General features: G+C 45.3%; 1 protein-coding gene across 5 annotated transcripts in view; it reads left to right on the top strand.

The window, feature by feature from the left end:
* Positions 1-10869, top strand: part of STX16 (syntaxin 16) — a 30288-nt gene extending 19419 nt beyond the window's left edge. For 4 of the 5 annotated variants that reach the window (XM_019748571.3, XM_088789062.1, XM_019748572.3 and 1 more), the window contains 2 exons: positions 399-479; positions 2899-5844. In XM_019748571.3, the coding sequence (XP_019604130.1) occupies positions 399-479; positions 2899-3003 (186 nt within the window). In that variant the 3' untranslated portion in view covers positions 3004-5844. Of the gene's footprint in view, positions 1-398; positions 480-2898; positions 5845-8959; positions 9079-9416 lie in introns of those variants that run through there. The other variant, XR_012491359.2, reaches the window with a different exon arrangement.
* The last annotated feature ends 3903 nt before the right edge of the window (positions 10870-14772 follow it).

Below are 14772 nucleotides of genomic sequence, written 5' to 3'. Positions count from 1 at the left end.
TAACTTGAATCCAAGTATTTAAGCAGCAGATGAGCACAGAACCTAGCCCTTCTCCGCCCAGAGCCTGTTTCCACTGAACATATATTTCTTTAAAGCACCAGTAAGTCTGAATGTGGCATATCCTATAGTGTCTGAATCTCAAAAAAGAAAGCTCAATTTGTCAGTATTTCTTTCTCATGAGCGAGACTTTATTGCAAGTAACACAGTACTGTACCACTGAGGGTCTGATGCTGCCGGATGATGGATTCCACAGCTTCCCCTGTGCCCCTCTCCACCATGGCTAAGGAAAACAGATAATCCTGTGCATAATGATGTCTGCAGTTTGCATAGCTCATTTCTGAAGTTCAATTTTCCCAGTTGGGGTTGTTGATTGTCTGTAACTCTCATTTATTACTCAGGGTACAGTCCTTGATAGAATTGACTATAATGTTGAACAGTCCTGTATCAAAACTGAAGACGGCTTGAAACAGCTCCACAAGGTAATGGCCTGTCTTTCAATAGTTGAGAATTTGAGCAACTGTTGTCAAATATCAAGAATGCATAAAAGGTTCTCTTCCGCCATAACTGTCTTTCGCACTCTTGTTTGTCGTCGATTATCAACGTAGTAGTGGGAACATGGACGGTCTTCGTGGGGAAACGGACAGTATTGTTTCATTCAAAGCCAACCACCTGGGCTGTTGCCATTTTGCCGTAGGTAGTGTTTCCAGGTGTGCCTCGCTCTTGGATTTGAAATGGCTGAGAACTTCCTTCTGTGACAGTAAATTCTAAAGGAATTGGGTTTTCTTCCTTTTAGAAAATATTCCATTCTTTGAGTCTTTTTGTTTTAGGAAATCAACTGTATGGGCGTTTCCCAAAATACGTGTTGAACGTTCTGTTTGCTTGCTGCTGCTGACGCAGGTTTCTCATGCTGTGACACATTTCTGATGAATTGCTGGTGGAGAATCATCTGGAGAAGCTAGAAATCTAATTTTCCCTTTTAATGACCACACTGTAGCTGTGTACTTACCTTGAGAAGTGTTTTGTTGAAGCGAGAGGATTATTAGCTGTCTCATTCTTTCCTAATAAGGTGGCTATTTCAGGAATATTTTTCATGATATTTGTTAAAAATAAATGGCAAGCATCTTAGAAATCTTGTAATGAATTATGAGAAACATACGTATGCTGCTGAGTGGCTCTCATATATAATTGGGTGCATATTTTCTTTTAAAGGAATATAATACTTCACAAATAAAATAAATTCCATTTCCTTGTATCTTTCAGACCCAGTGGTATTTCTAGCTGTATCCTGAGCATTTTTCTAATGCACTAATTTACTGCTCTGTCATTTTTCTGAAACCAGTCACTTCCTATAGCAGAGAGGGCCCATGTAATAGTATTATCAGGTTTACAAAAAGTGAGGCCACGTCTCAGGTCTGCCCAGAAACCGTTCACTCTCTTCCGTGGGCTTGTTGCCATATACAGGGTGGGCATGACACTCCAGCACGTAAGGAGAAAGAAAATGCTTTTTAAACATTTAGATTCAGTTGGTCGCCAAGCCTTGTGTACTAGAAGAGTGAAACTAACTTCAGTTTCTCACCCTATGATACCCAGGTTTTGATCTGCTGTTGAATTATGCATTGGTTTTGAAGCTTCTTAAAAACTAGTGAAACACGTTTTGTAATAGAACACAGATAAAGGGAGACGCTTTCTCTGCGGGAGTGTGCAGATCTAGTGGGAACTAAATATTTTGTTTTAGATTCTTGTTTATAAATCATTTTGAGAGGTTTTAAAGTATATCATTTAGTTTTGGCTTCCCTGGTGTTCTGGGTTACTGGTTGGACAAGTAAGCATGCTCCGTCTTATCTGGCAAGTCGCATTGCTGTCGGTGGTAGTAGGCTGGCCGTGTCCTCGGGAGCTGCTTCATAGGGGCAGGCCGGACTCTGAGACAGGTTAGCCTGTCTGTCCTGGCTGCTGAGTGATTCTGGTGTGGGGCGCAGGGGCGGGGGGCGGCTCACTTAGCAAACAGAACTAGCGGTCGGGTCGGTGGGGACTGTGGAACAGGGACCCCCGGGATTGGGTGTCTCCATGAGGCTGCCTCCCGGTCCCTCCCCGTCAGACAGCGCCGTCCGGAACGGCGGGCGGTGCTCTCCCTCCGTGTGGTTCGAGACTCCGCCACAACTCTGCTCCTCTGTCCTTTCTCTGGTCGCATTTCTGCACGACCCGCATGGTGTCACGCAGGACACTGCCCTGCGTGGGCTTCTAGGCTGATGTGCACAGGTGAAGCGGGAGCAGGGGAGGGTGGGGAAGTGGACAGTATTGTTTCATTCAAAGCCAACCATTTGGAAGGTCCTCCCTGCTACGTCATCAGAAGCATGGGGCTATGTCTCGCGGGCCTTTCTGCGTGTTCCCATTTTTATGTCAAAGGATGGACCTTCTCCTTTTGCCAAATGTAGGGAGGTAGAAATCAAGCTTCTTTGGGGCCATCAGTTCCCCTCTCCCCCTCCCCCCCCACACTCCGTTAGCCAGTAGTTTGGGTGAAGGTGTGCGCTCATCCAAAGAGCTATCCAGAAAGGGGAGGATTTCATGGGCAGCATGGCTGGGCACCGGCAGTGGAAGGAGAGGGAAGGAGAGCAGGTGTGTCTGGACTGGAAAGGAGAACTTGACTTCTCCGGCCAGGTTCCTCCCAATGGTAGATCCCCAGCCGGCGCTCAGTGAGTCCTGGGGAGACGGAGCCCAGCTGTCATGGGCCCTCCCACCTGCGTTGCCTGGATTCGCTTGAATTGATGGAAGGGATTGTAACGAGGTGGCCGGTAGCAGAGATGTCAGTTACCCAGTTGGGACCGGAGGCCTAGGCCTGGAAATGAGTGCATTTTGGATTCGGGGGAAAATGACTGCCTTCTTTCCCTCCTCTTTCTGTAGGCAGAGCAGTATCAAAAGAAGAATCGGAAGATGCTTGTGATTTTAATATTATTCGTCATCATTATTGTCCTCATTGTTGTCCTCGTCGGCGTGAAGTCTCGCTAAGCGGCGTCCTCCGTGTGAGCCGCACGCGGGTCCGCGGGTGCGAGGGGCGGGGCTGCGACCCGGGCAGCCTGCGCAGGCGCAGCCCCATCGCGCGGGGGCAGCGAGCGTTTCCGTGGACGCCTCGTCACACTCGTGCTCAAGCCCGGGAGTGGGCTTCAGTTTTTCCTTCACTGTCAAGAATTTAAGGACCTTTGATACTGCTGCCGAGTAGAGATGGAGTTCTGTTATAAGTTATAATATATTTTTTTTTAGAAAGAGAAAATGAGTTGTACGTTTACAGGCACTACATAAGCTGTTCGATATTATATGTGTATATGCTATTTTTTTTAGCAGTGATGTCTGAGCAGCATGTTAAAATAATTTTTGGAAAAAATTTTTTGAAAACCATCTGGTTTTTAAGAAATTTGGTACCAAAAATTTATGAGTAGAGGCAAAAATGCCCCTTCATGTTTCTCTATGTATTTTCCAGTTGACAACAAACTGAGAAGTCCTTCAAGAATTTATAATCCGTTCCCTATTAACTTAATTTGGCTTTTCCATCACTGTTAATGATCAGAGTAACAAAGTGTGAAAAATAAGAAACCATCATTGATGTTAATTAATACATTTAGCTGGTCCGGTTAAAACAGCTTCATAAGTTTAAATTAACTGTAAATGGAGATTCCTCATCTAAAATTTGTGCATTGCATTTTCTACTGTAAACCAAAAGAGGTTACTAAGCAAAACTGCCTAAATTTAAAAGTTGGTGATTTGAACAAACCTCACATTAAAGGGAAGCTTGGCAGTGTCTTGAAAGTCACCAGAATCGGCCAGTGTGTCCCCGTGCGCCTCCCCAGCCATCCTTGCTCAATCCATTACTTAGATACTAACTACATAATGACCTGTTCAAACCAGACACCATTTAATGAACTGTGATTTTACACAGAGGCCATTCTAAATGGGTCACCCCATTTGGATCTCAAATTATTAACCAAACATCACTCCATTTCACAGTAAAATATTCCACCAGTGGTTTGATTTATTGGCTCTCCATGGCCACTTAACATGCCCAGGAAGTAGGCAGGCATATTCCTGCGGATTGTGGAAACTTTGGCTAGGCGGTCCCTCGTTTGTGTGAGCGCGGAGATCACCGACGTCGGACTTTGTTGTTTACTTACCTACTATCAATATGGTGCTTGAATATATTCCTGGAACTGGAGAATAATGTGCAAAGTGATGATAACTTTGAAAACTGCAGTTGTTCATCTTTTAATTGGTCTTCAGACACGGCTACAGGTTTGATGGTCTTTGTGTAATTTTTGGTGGCTCTTCCATTGTTTTACCTCTAATGTGCTACATTTTATTTGGACCAGTCACATAAAATGCCTCTCTAGAATTGACTTTGAGGTTGTTTCTAGGGATTTAAACTCAAGTCCAGAGATTCAAGATGTCCAAATAGATCATGGGCTTACCACCCAACCCCCTGGCCCAGCCCTCACTTCCCAAGTTGTTTACGACGCCAGGTATCCTATTACTGATGTGGCCACGGAATGATCTAAAGACGTACCTGGCATTTAGGAAATTAGCTCGGTGTTCCCTGACAAACAGTTATTTATTAGGAAAGAAGGGCAGGGAATATGAACCCAGCCCTCTTTGATTGACCCTAAAATGCAGGGTGTCTACAGGTCTTGGAGGTAGCCGTAGGTGTCTTTTAGTCCCAGCCAGTGTAGACCAGCTGCTCCTTGCAATGGGGTGTTTAGGTCAGGGGCCTTCCCTCCCAGACGGTCTCTAATGCTAATAGTGGATTATTGAGTCTTACTAATCCTTGAAGGAAAGTGACCCTTTAAGAAAGGATCACCATCTAGTGATATTTATTCTAAGTGAAGAGGGTGATTAGGGTTGGTTTTTGTCCCCCCAATCCATTTGGGTAAAATAATGGATCTGATTAGAAATGGTTTTAAGGATCTCATGTGGGGCACGGGAACCGTCCCATTCTGACTGAAACCAGGGCAGTGCCAGCGAAAGCCCAAGCTGTCCTCTGCCGTAACCGTGTCCCAGAGGAAGAAGTGGCCCAGAGCCTGTACGCCGACTTGCTCTGGGCTCCTCCAAACACTGTATTTTCCTGTTGAGCCTTTACTTGGGGAAAGATCAGCAGCACTGGGCAAAGTGAGGAAAAACGAGTAACGGTTTCTGGGTTCCTCAGGGTCATTCTTTGCCCCTGAAGGACCCGGGCTCCTCTACCTGCTGACAGCCATTGTCTGTGGGGAGGCCGGTCGGCCGGCTCTGTTGGGGTCTGGTGGGAAGGAGTGCTCAGTGCACTCTCTCCCCTTGCCTGGGATTCGCCCTGAGGAGGACCAGGAGGACGCCTCCTTCTGGGTGCCCTTGGACACCTGCCCCCTTTATGTGTCCTGGGGTGGCTCCGTTGACCCGGGCAAGAGGACAAATGTCAATGTTTATTGTCAGGTCTCCAGAGCTCCCGATCTTTCCCCAGATTGTAACTGAAATCTACTGTCTCTTATTTTATTAATTTGGGGGTGGGAGGGTGCTGGCGTCGCCCTGGGCGTGCAGCAGTGTATGTCTCTAATTTATCGGATTTACCGCGTTCTCTGCTAATTGAGAGAGCATTATTTATTTGTTTTGACACAAGTGCTTTCAGTGTTTTATCCTAGCTAATGGCTTCTTAAAGGTAATAAAACCCTTCCAACATAATTGGTCAGATAAGACTTTTTTTCTTATGTGCTTAAATAAAGCAATTAGTGACGCGCTTCTATCCAACATGACTTTTTTTGTCCTTTTTAAAAACTGATTTACTGTTACTGGAAAGTTTTTGTACAATAAAGCAATCATGCTGATTGAAGAACATCCTGCAATCCTAGTATTAATTTCAGCGATGGGGTTCGTGTTTTCTTGCAATGCATCTGTGTTATGGGAGGACCTGGCCCCTTCTGTGATTGTTGGGCTGATGACTCTGTTTGTGCCTGAGGCCTTTGCCTCACATCTATGTGAGGGACACTTTTAAAGGGACCACTCTGTTCACTGTCCAGTATACAAAAAGGGAAATTACAAAAAGGCAGACCATTATTTTTCTGATGAAAATGTGTTCTTTCTATACATACCAAGAAACATTTGGATATCTTCAAGTCAAATTGTAGTATGTGTGCCTTGTTGAGAAGTAATTCTTACCCACAGACCCAAAGTCTAAATGACTTTGAAAGTTTCCTATCCTGTTACCCTGAAAACTTCATGGATAGTGTTTGCCAGTTGAACTCAAAGCCAGGACTGTAGTTTGTTTTGACTGTGTCTTGTGTCTCCTCCTCGAAGGCTGGGATGGTTCTTTGTCAACTAAGTGTTAGCTTTCACCCGTATGTGCCCAATGGGAGATGTTATCAAGGCACCATGAGGACTTGCTCATTAAACGGAGGAGAGCAAGAGCAGTGTCTCCAGTTAGTCACCTTGGCGAGCTGGTGTTTAGTCTTGCAATGCCACTGGTGCCTGTGGCCATTCATTGTCCTCAGGGCCTGTGGAGCCGCACGGGAGCAACGGCCTCCTTACTGTGCCTGCACTTGGTGTTTGACTGGACATTACCTCCCCCACCTGCCCATCAGCCACTGGGTCTGTCCAAGAATCAGATCCACTCGCAAAGGATAGACCTTTCCCACAGGCTACAACAACATTCTAGACCAGCGATAACATTGAAGAACTCATCCTGCTGGGGACTGCCATAAATAATGGTGGCACCTGTGAACATGGAGGCTGTGTGTGTGTGTGTGTGTGTTTCTTGTGTGATAACCTCGTGAGTTTTCCCCAGAGTGTTCGGTGGCCCACTCTTGCAATGGTGGTATGAGTGTTTGTAGGTACAGTCGGACACGTTGCCTGTTGAGCAGAGAGCTGGGGGCCTAGCCCTCAGGTGTGCCTGGCTTGCAGGTGTGGAAGTGTGAGCTGTTGGCTGGTTCCTTTTGAATGCCCCCGGTGATTGCAGCAGAACAGGCTGGGTACAGATTCACTCTGCTAACTTTAGTGAACATCTGTAAGAACTCGAATCATAAACCGCAGTTTGAATAGCCTGGAATGCTTCCTGGTCTGTCTGTCGTAGTTACGTGGCCACAGCAAAACGACTCACCTAGCCCAGCAGAGTCTGTATCGAAGTTTAAAATTATAGCACGTTATTCTACCTGCTGGCTTAATTTTGATCACCAGGATCCCTTATTCTAGTCAAAACGTGCAAACCATCTGGAGAGACCTGGCTGACATGTCTTCACAGAGGGATGGTCATTTGTTGGGTGTAGGGAGGACAGGACAGTGCTTTGGTGGTGCTGATTCATTGATGAATTATCATGAGTTTCCTTTTCTCTGAGATTTAGGTAGGCAGACTTGGGTCATCTGATGGTAGCTACACTTTGGACCTTAGCCCTGTGCAGACTTATAAATGGGGCCTCGAATTGTTAGCCCCTAGAAACTCCTGATTTTCTCTCTCCAGATTCCTTTGACCACCCAGATGCCACCTGTAACCTGGTTCCTGATGTTTTTTATTTAGTTTTGTTTAGAAATTGAGGGAAAACACCCCCCTTCAAAGCCACGAGTATTAGAGTGAACTGGCGAGGGCTCTGGGTGGGCGCACAGACCTGCAGCTCATCCGGAAGTGGCTGAGATTTAGGACCTGGAGTTAGATGGTGGGCATCAGCCATGAGCTGTGTGCCTCCTGTTCCGGCCCCACTCTCCTTGGCGTCATTCCACCGGTCACAGCCGAGTCTTCGTACAACACAGAGGGACACTGCACAGAGCCAAATGGCAGTCTGATGCACAATTATCTGGTCAATTGAGGCAAAAGAAAATCATCATTTGTCCGATAGTCCACATTAGCTCTCTGGACTGTCCTGAATGCTCAGGATAATTGTGTGGGCCTCCACTTCAGCTCCGGAATCTGGCTAAAATGGACCATTTCAATGAGATTCCATTCAACACAGTGTATATTGAAACCCGGCTTAGTTAGAATAGACCACTGGGTTGAGCGTTTTCTGTCTGTCAACTATTATTCTAAAATTGCTTTTAGCTAATCATCCATATTCCGCCATTAGTAATCACTCTTTCTCTCATTTTATACATGCCATAATGGAGGCAACAGGACTCTGGTTTGCATCGTTTGGTCTTTTTTCTCAGAGGAAGTGCTGAGGGAATCAGATTTTTTTTAACGTGGTGTTCTGACTCGGGACACTGTCATAGACCTCCATTTTCATCAACTGTTGGGTAAAGAGAGCATCTCCACCCCCCCCCACCCCCCAAGCCTTTCCCTTTTCCAGATGGGGAAACAGAGACCCACAAGAGGGCTTACCAAAGTCCCACAGCTAGTATAACCCAGGGCTGGCCCTAGAATCTTCCATCTTTCTCATTTCCAGACCGGTACTATTTCTGCTTATGCCACTTTAATTGTTCATTTCTTTGCATAAAATTAAATGACGTTCTTTAAAAAAGATTTAGTGGTCAAGATGTGATTTGGTAAAAGCGTCCTCAAGGATCTTTTTCTTATTACAAAGATTAGACCCAACCGAGGCTAAGAGAGATTTGCAGACAGTGGTATGTCATTATCCGTAGCTCAGTTTTTCGTGTGATTGGTGTGAGGAGGTTGCTGCTGATGACTAAGCCTGCCACTGAACGGAAAGTGGTGATGCTTCTGTGACGTGCCTGGGTATGCGTACATGTGTATTCGTGGTGGTTTTTAAAAGGTACGTGTGCACATAAAATGCCTACCAAGATGGATAATGTCATTTTCAAGTTGTAAATACTCAAACAATAGTCTTACCAAAAGTGAGTTTACAATAGCCTGAGAATGCAGCCCTTCGTTTTCACACTAGGCAACGGCTAAAAATTGATTTTTTTTTCAAATCCAGTTAAGCCTCAAGGTTGGTTATCCATTTAAAAGGTCGGCTGAGTTAAACAATGACAGTACCTTCCGTTCATGCTAATAATTAAATTTGCACAGAACTTCAGCACTTCCATCGTACCTCGTGGAGGCCGATAGCATGTGTTTTTCACAACAGTGCACTGCAGAAATCCCCAGCAACGGTGCAGGCGCCCCAGCAGATCACGCACCCTGTCTTGGTAAGTCCCCAGGCTGGCTGCCATCCCTGTCTCTCCGTCTCCTCAGATTTCCACAGCCCGCCCTGGAGAACACTGGTCCCAACAGACGAATGTTTCCCGCTCACCCCCCATCCTCCCTTTCCTATGGCCCCCACGAGAATTGGGAAGTGAAAAGTAGCTGCTCGTTGAAAGGAAAACAAAGAGGGGAACTCTTGATGTACACACTAGGTCTCATGTGCTGCCCAGTTTGTACTGTAACAAATCACGTGTTCTAAAGAGCACTCGATGGTGCACACTTACTGTTTCTTCCCAGCGTGTTAAGAAAAAGACTTCAAAATGTCTTTTTATGGTTCTCACAGGTCATGTTTAAGTATCACTGAATTTATGAAGATCTTGGGACAACCACGGACCTGATTGGAATGCTTTTTTAAATTCTGTTTCGATTATTATGTCACTCGAGTTTTGTAAATCATTGAGATGGGATAAGTGATCTTATTTCAAATCGAGCATTTTAACCTGCGTTGTAGTATAAGTCAGGTTGCTCCATTTCAGTACTTTTCATCTGTAACTATGAACCAGCCCAAAATATGGAACCTTCCAGATTTAGTGAGAAAAAAACTATTAAATTTCGTTCTCATGGCCCTTAAAAAAAACTTAACAATTTCGGGTTAGTTTTTCCTTCCCCCACCCTTTTCTCACACTGCTCAGCTGCCAAAACCCTCAGCAATCTTTCTTACTTTTTAAAAGCTCCACATTTAGGTACTACGGATAGACGTGTTGCTTTACACAAGGGCGTTTCTGGAAAAAATATGACTCAGGTTTTAGAAGATTGAATCATTTTCAATGTATTAGAGAAACATACTACTTAAAAGGATCCTATAAGTGAAGGTTTTTCCTAAAGAAAAAATTTCTCGATCAAAACAAACATCTCCCCTTCACTTTGCTTTTCTATACATATCCGTTTTCATATGCTGTTTGTTTCCAGGAATGTGGAACCACGTCAGGTCTGTTAATCATTTCTCTTGCCCTCCTGTAGCCACGCCGTCCTCCGGCTCCAGATCGGCAGTGTGTCCTTGAACACCTTTGCCACCACAGAAATAATTTTGCTGGTGTTCAGAAGTAAATAGGGATTTAGTTCCGAGACATGAGGGTTATTATTGCCTGACACTGTGCCCTGCCTGGGAGGATAATTTCGGCTTCTAGAATGGCAAGGGATCTCCAACAGCAACGAGTTCGGCCCCCTCATTTTGTTGAGAAGTCCTCCAAACTGATGTTAGAAGGAATTCTTTTTGTCGTTAACAAATGGTTCCAAGAGCACATTTTTATTAACACATTCTCTCATCCCACCAAAACCGGAAGGTAAAAAACCCACAGTGTGTTAGATGAGATTACAAAATGTGCTTTTTAAGCAAAGTGCAAATGATTACATGCAATGTGCTGTCTCTTGTGTCAGATCCATGAATATATATGATTTTGTATTTTCAGAAAAGAAACAGGAAAGATAAACCAAAAACTAATAAAAATGTTTACCTGTGGAAGGATGAGTGGAAAGGGATGGAAGGGACGGCAGATTCCTTCGAGCATTCCTTTTTGCAATTTTGATTTTTGAACCATAGAAATGTTTCACGTATTCAAAAAACGGAAATGTAAAGAAAATGAAAACAGCAAGCCTTTATGTTGAGTACAGACAGAAACATGGAATCTAGATGTACATCAGATAGAAAAATCACACAAAAATCAAGTAAATTTTGAATTTATCAGTGGAATGCATTCTAAGAACAAAAAAATAAAAGGGAGTAAAGAACTGTTCAACTTGATGTAGTAGGTTTATTGTAAGGAGTGGAGGCTGTTTGGTGTAGGAAACAGCAAGTGAGTGTCTGGATGGATGAGCGGGAACCGGGTTCTCAGGGGGATGGGGACACCCATGTGGAATAGGGGCAGGTGAAGAGGAGGTCTGTAATGTGGGGTTTGAGTTGGAGGACTCAAGAAGAAAACAAACTGGACTCCTGTCCCCTAAAAGGATCAGAAGCAGTGACACCTGGGTGCAGTGACACCTGGCTTTCTAAACAGGAAGCTCTCGCTTCCTAAATACCAGTTCCCCCGACTCACGGGACAGAGGCCCCTTGGAGAAATGGCTGACCCGACATCTGGGACAAGGAAGGAGCAGCGTGAGCCTCCGGATCATCTTACTTTTCCAGGAAGGACAAAAGTGCTGAAAAACTGACAGGGACCTGTGAAAAAGACACAGGAGCTGGCCTGATGGGGCTCCCATTGGCCTAAGTGGGGACACTCGGACCAGTGGTACTGACAGGTGCATGCGGGTATGTCTGTTCCCAGTGAGCAGCACGGCAGCTTCGCGGACATGCAGCCATTGCAGTCCAGGGGCCCCGTTTTGGGTTTCATGCTCTCCGGTCACCATCTTGAAATTCTTTCTTGAAAATGAAGTTCTGCATCTTCATTTTTGCACTGGACCCCACAAATTAGGCAGCCAGTCCCGGAGGGCGGAGGCAGGGAGGTCTTCTGTACCCAGGAATAGCACGTGCCAAGTGTAGAAGGAATGGGAGAGTTAGCAAATCAGCACGCTGCCACCAGCGCTCCATTCAGGTAGCGACCATCATTGGATACAAAGGCCACTGGGGGGAAGGTTGTCAGGAAACCGCACATCCTGACAGTCTCAGTGTGTCACTCCACACATGATAGAGAGGAAACTGATTTTAATTCTACTAATTATAAAGGGGAAATATGCCTACCATGAAGAGATACTGCACACTCTGCATACACCAAGTCACCAGCCTTGGCAGGTAAAGAGACGCTTACCAGGCCACATGGCTCCTGATGAGGTGCCACGGGAAACAATGCATATTGTTGCCGAAACCATTTAACCCGGATCTAATCATAAGAAAACAAGCAGGCGAGTGGGGACTGTGGGGCCCTCCAGGAGACATTTCAACGGCAGGAAAGACAAAGGCAGGGACTGTTCTGGATTAAAGGAGAGAAAAGGCACTTGACAGCCAAGTGGAATGCTGATCTTCATTTGGATTCTGAAAGGAAACCCCATGAAGGACATTTTGGGAACAATTAAAGAGATTCCAGTGTGGACTGTGTATTAAGTAACAGCATTGCTTCACTAATACATTTCTATGGGTGTGATCAGGATATTATTGTGACTGTGGGCCAGTGTCCTTGTCCCCAAGAAATACACTCTGAGGTATTTAGGGTTAAGTGTATGCAAGGAGCTTTAAATGCTGCAAAAGAAAAATACATGCAGACACATATATGAATATAGGTAAAGGATATACCAGTGTTCATCGTACTGGTTTTTCAACTTTTCCATAAGTTAATGCATTTTTTTTTAAGCATCTAGAGAAATGTGATTTTCATGGCAGTTAGTTCATTTTCAATCCTTCGGGGAACATTGAGTACAAATCTAATTGGTGTGTCCGACACAATATTTACAGTCTGACTGAGGCACTCTCTGATGTCCAGCCGTGGTGAGGGAAGCAAACATACACAGCACAGGCAGCGTCAGGGAGTCATGCAAATGTCTCTGCCATCTTGGCCGGACAGGGGCTCACTTCCAGACCAGCTGCTGTAGGACGAGGAGGATGGTGGTTGGAGCTTAACCGCCTACTGCTTCCTCTGGGCGCGTGAAGTAGCAGATCATTCTCAACCAGGAATGAGCCCCACCTTTATTTCACGTTAGTCCTGACTGAGGCACTTCCCCAGGCTTTCCGTTGCCCACAAGGTCAAGTCCAAACTCCATGGCTCAGCATATATCTCACATTCACGTAATGGACAGCCAACAGGCTTTTGCCGGTTCCGGAATGGACCATGCCCTTTAGTATCTGGGGCCCTGTCAAGGATCAAGCTGCCTGGCACACAGCCCACCCTCAAGACCAAACTCCAGTATCGCCTCCAAACCCAGTCAGCTCCCAGTGACTGCGTTTCTGGGTTTTCCTGCTGCGTTTGCTCCCACCTCTACACACACACACACACACACACACACACACACACACACAGTCTGACCCAGCCTGGAACTCTTCAGAACTGATACTCAATAAATAGATGTTGAATGAATGAATGGAAACACCAGAAAGATGAAACAAGTGTTCCCAGGGGACCAGGGTTTCCTTCTCACATCAGATGTGATGGAATCTGGGAACTCACAGTGATCAGTTGCGTCTAAGCGGGCACTGGGGGATTTTTATACAGGTGAACTCCAGCACGCAGCGACGGTATAAGAGTAGCTCATACACCTAGGGCCACGGTACATGCTGTGATTTCAGAAATGTGTCTAGACTATGCATTGTGCCCCAGAACTTCCTAATAAATCCTGGAAACTTGATTCTGATTTCTTCCAGAAGTTTTTAGTTTTTTCCTCAATTCCTAAAGTAAGTCTGAACACCCAGTTCAGTCTGGAAAGAGTCTCAAGCCGCAAAGAAACCTAAGTTACTTCTTGGATTGCATTAGAGATCTGGTGAGTTGTTTTAAGTTTTCTTTCTTTTTTTTTAAATTGAGGTGAATTTTTCATTGACAGTGAAATATATACGAATCTGTGGATTAATACCTTTATAAAATTTTATCTAAACGAAGTGCTGCCTGTCTTATTTGTGTTGAAGTCTGTAAAGTGCAGTGAAAAGGGGAAAACACTTTCCTGGAAGATGTTTGTATCTGTCACAGGCCACATCTTGAGGAAACTGGCAGGCATCTAAAGTGGAATAATTCCTCAACGTTCTGTTTAGTTTGGACTTCTTCAATTCAGGGATGGCTTAAAACCAGAATCCGTAATATCTGCTTCTAACAAGCATCTACCATTTTCTCTTGCTTTGTATGGAATAAGTGTTCAATAAATGTGATTGAATTGAATCATCTCGTTCATCCTTTCTTGGGGCCATCTAAAAGGAAAGTCCTCCAAAATCATCTCACCACTGACAGTTTCCTTCCCCTTCCAAATCCCTGTACACAGAACTTCCAGGATCCTGCTTTCCAAGACGTTTCTTGGATCCTGCCTCAGTTTGCTGAAGTCTAGGGAGGGACTCAGACTCCCCAACTCACCACCATCACCCACTTTCTCCCATTCTCTGTTCTCACACTGGCTTCAGAACCATGTGGACACTCTGGGCCTGGGCCTGTGCTTTCTTCCTGGGCCTGTCTCCCCCTGGATACCTCCCCCTGTCTTGTTTGCCTGTGGAAGTCCTATTTCATGCATCAGGCACAGCTTCACATCCCTTATCTAGGGAGCTTCCCCACTACTTCGGCCCCTGCTAGAAAACCCTGCACTTGCCTGCAATACGTTTGCAAACAGAAAAGAGGGAGATCTTCATACGTGTTTTTCATACCCTTTACAAATGTGTGAAAACATTCAGCCACTGTAAGAATCTTTTGAAGAAAATAAGATCCAATTAGCATCAACGTTCATGTTCAGAAAGCGGAGGGTTTTAAAGGAATTCATTTCACTCATTCAGCAACTATTTTCTGAGCACCTGCTCTGTGCCATGTACGAGAGGAAAAAGCAGGCAAGAAGCCCTGCTTTCAGAATGCCAACGCTCTTCACCTAGTGGGTGTTTCCAAGGACCAGGGCTCAAAACTTCGGAGGGAGGGAGGCGACAGGGAAGATGAAAGTGGCTTGTGGCTACTTTGCAAGCCAGGGAGTGGGGGAGATGTGCAGGGAGGTGGGGCTGGAAGCCTTGGATGCCACACTGGGGAGTTGGCTTT

This window comes from Rhinolophus sinicus, chromosome 13 (assembly GCF_057876585.1).
Source record: "Rhinolophus sinicus isolate RSI-liver-muscle chromosome 13, RSI-T2T, whole genome shotgun sequence".
Lineage (NCBI taxonomy): Eukaryota > Metazoa > Chordata > Mammalia > Chiroptera > Rhinolophidae > Rhinolophus > Rhinolophus sinicus.
The sequence above is the reverse complement of the archived record's forward strand: the minus strand, read 5'-3'. Positions and strand labels throughout refer to the sequence as shown.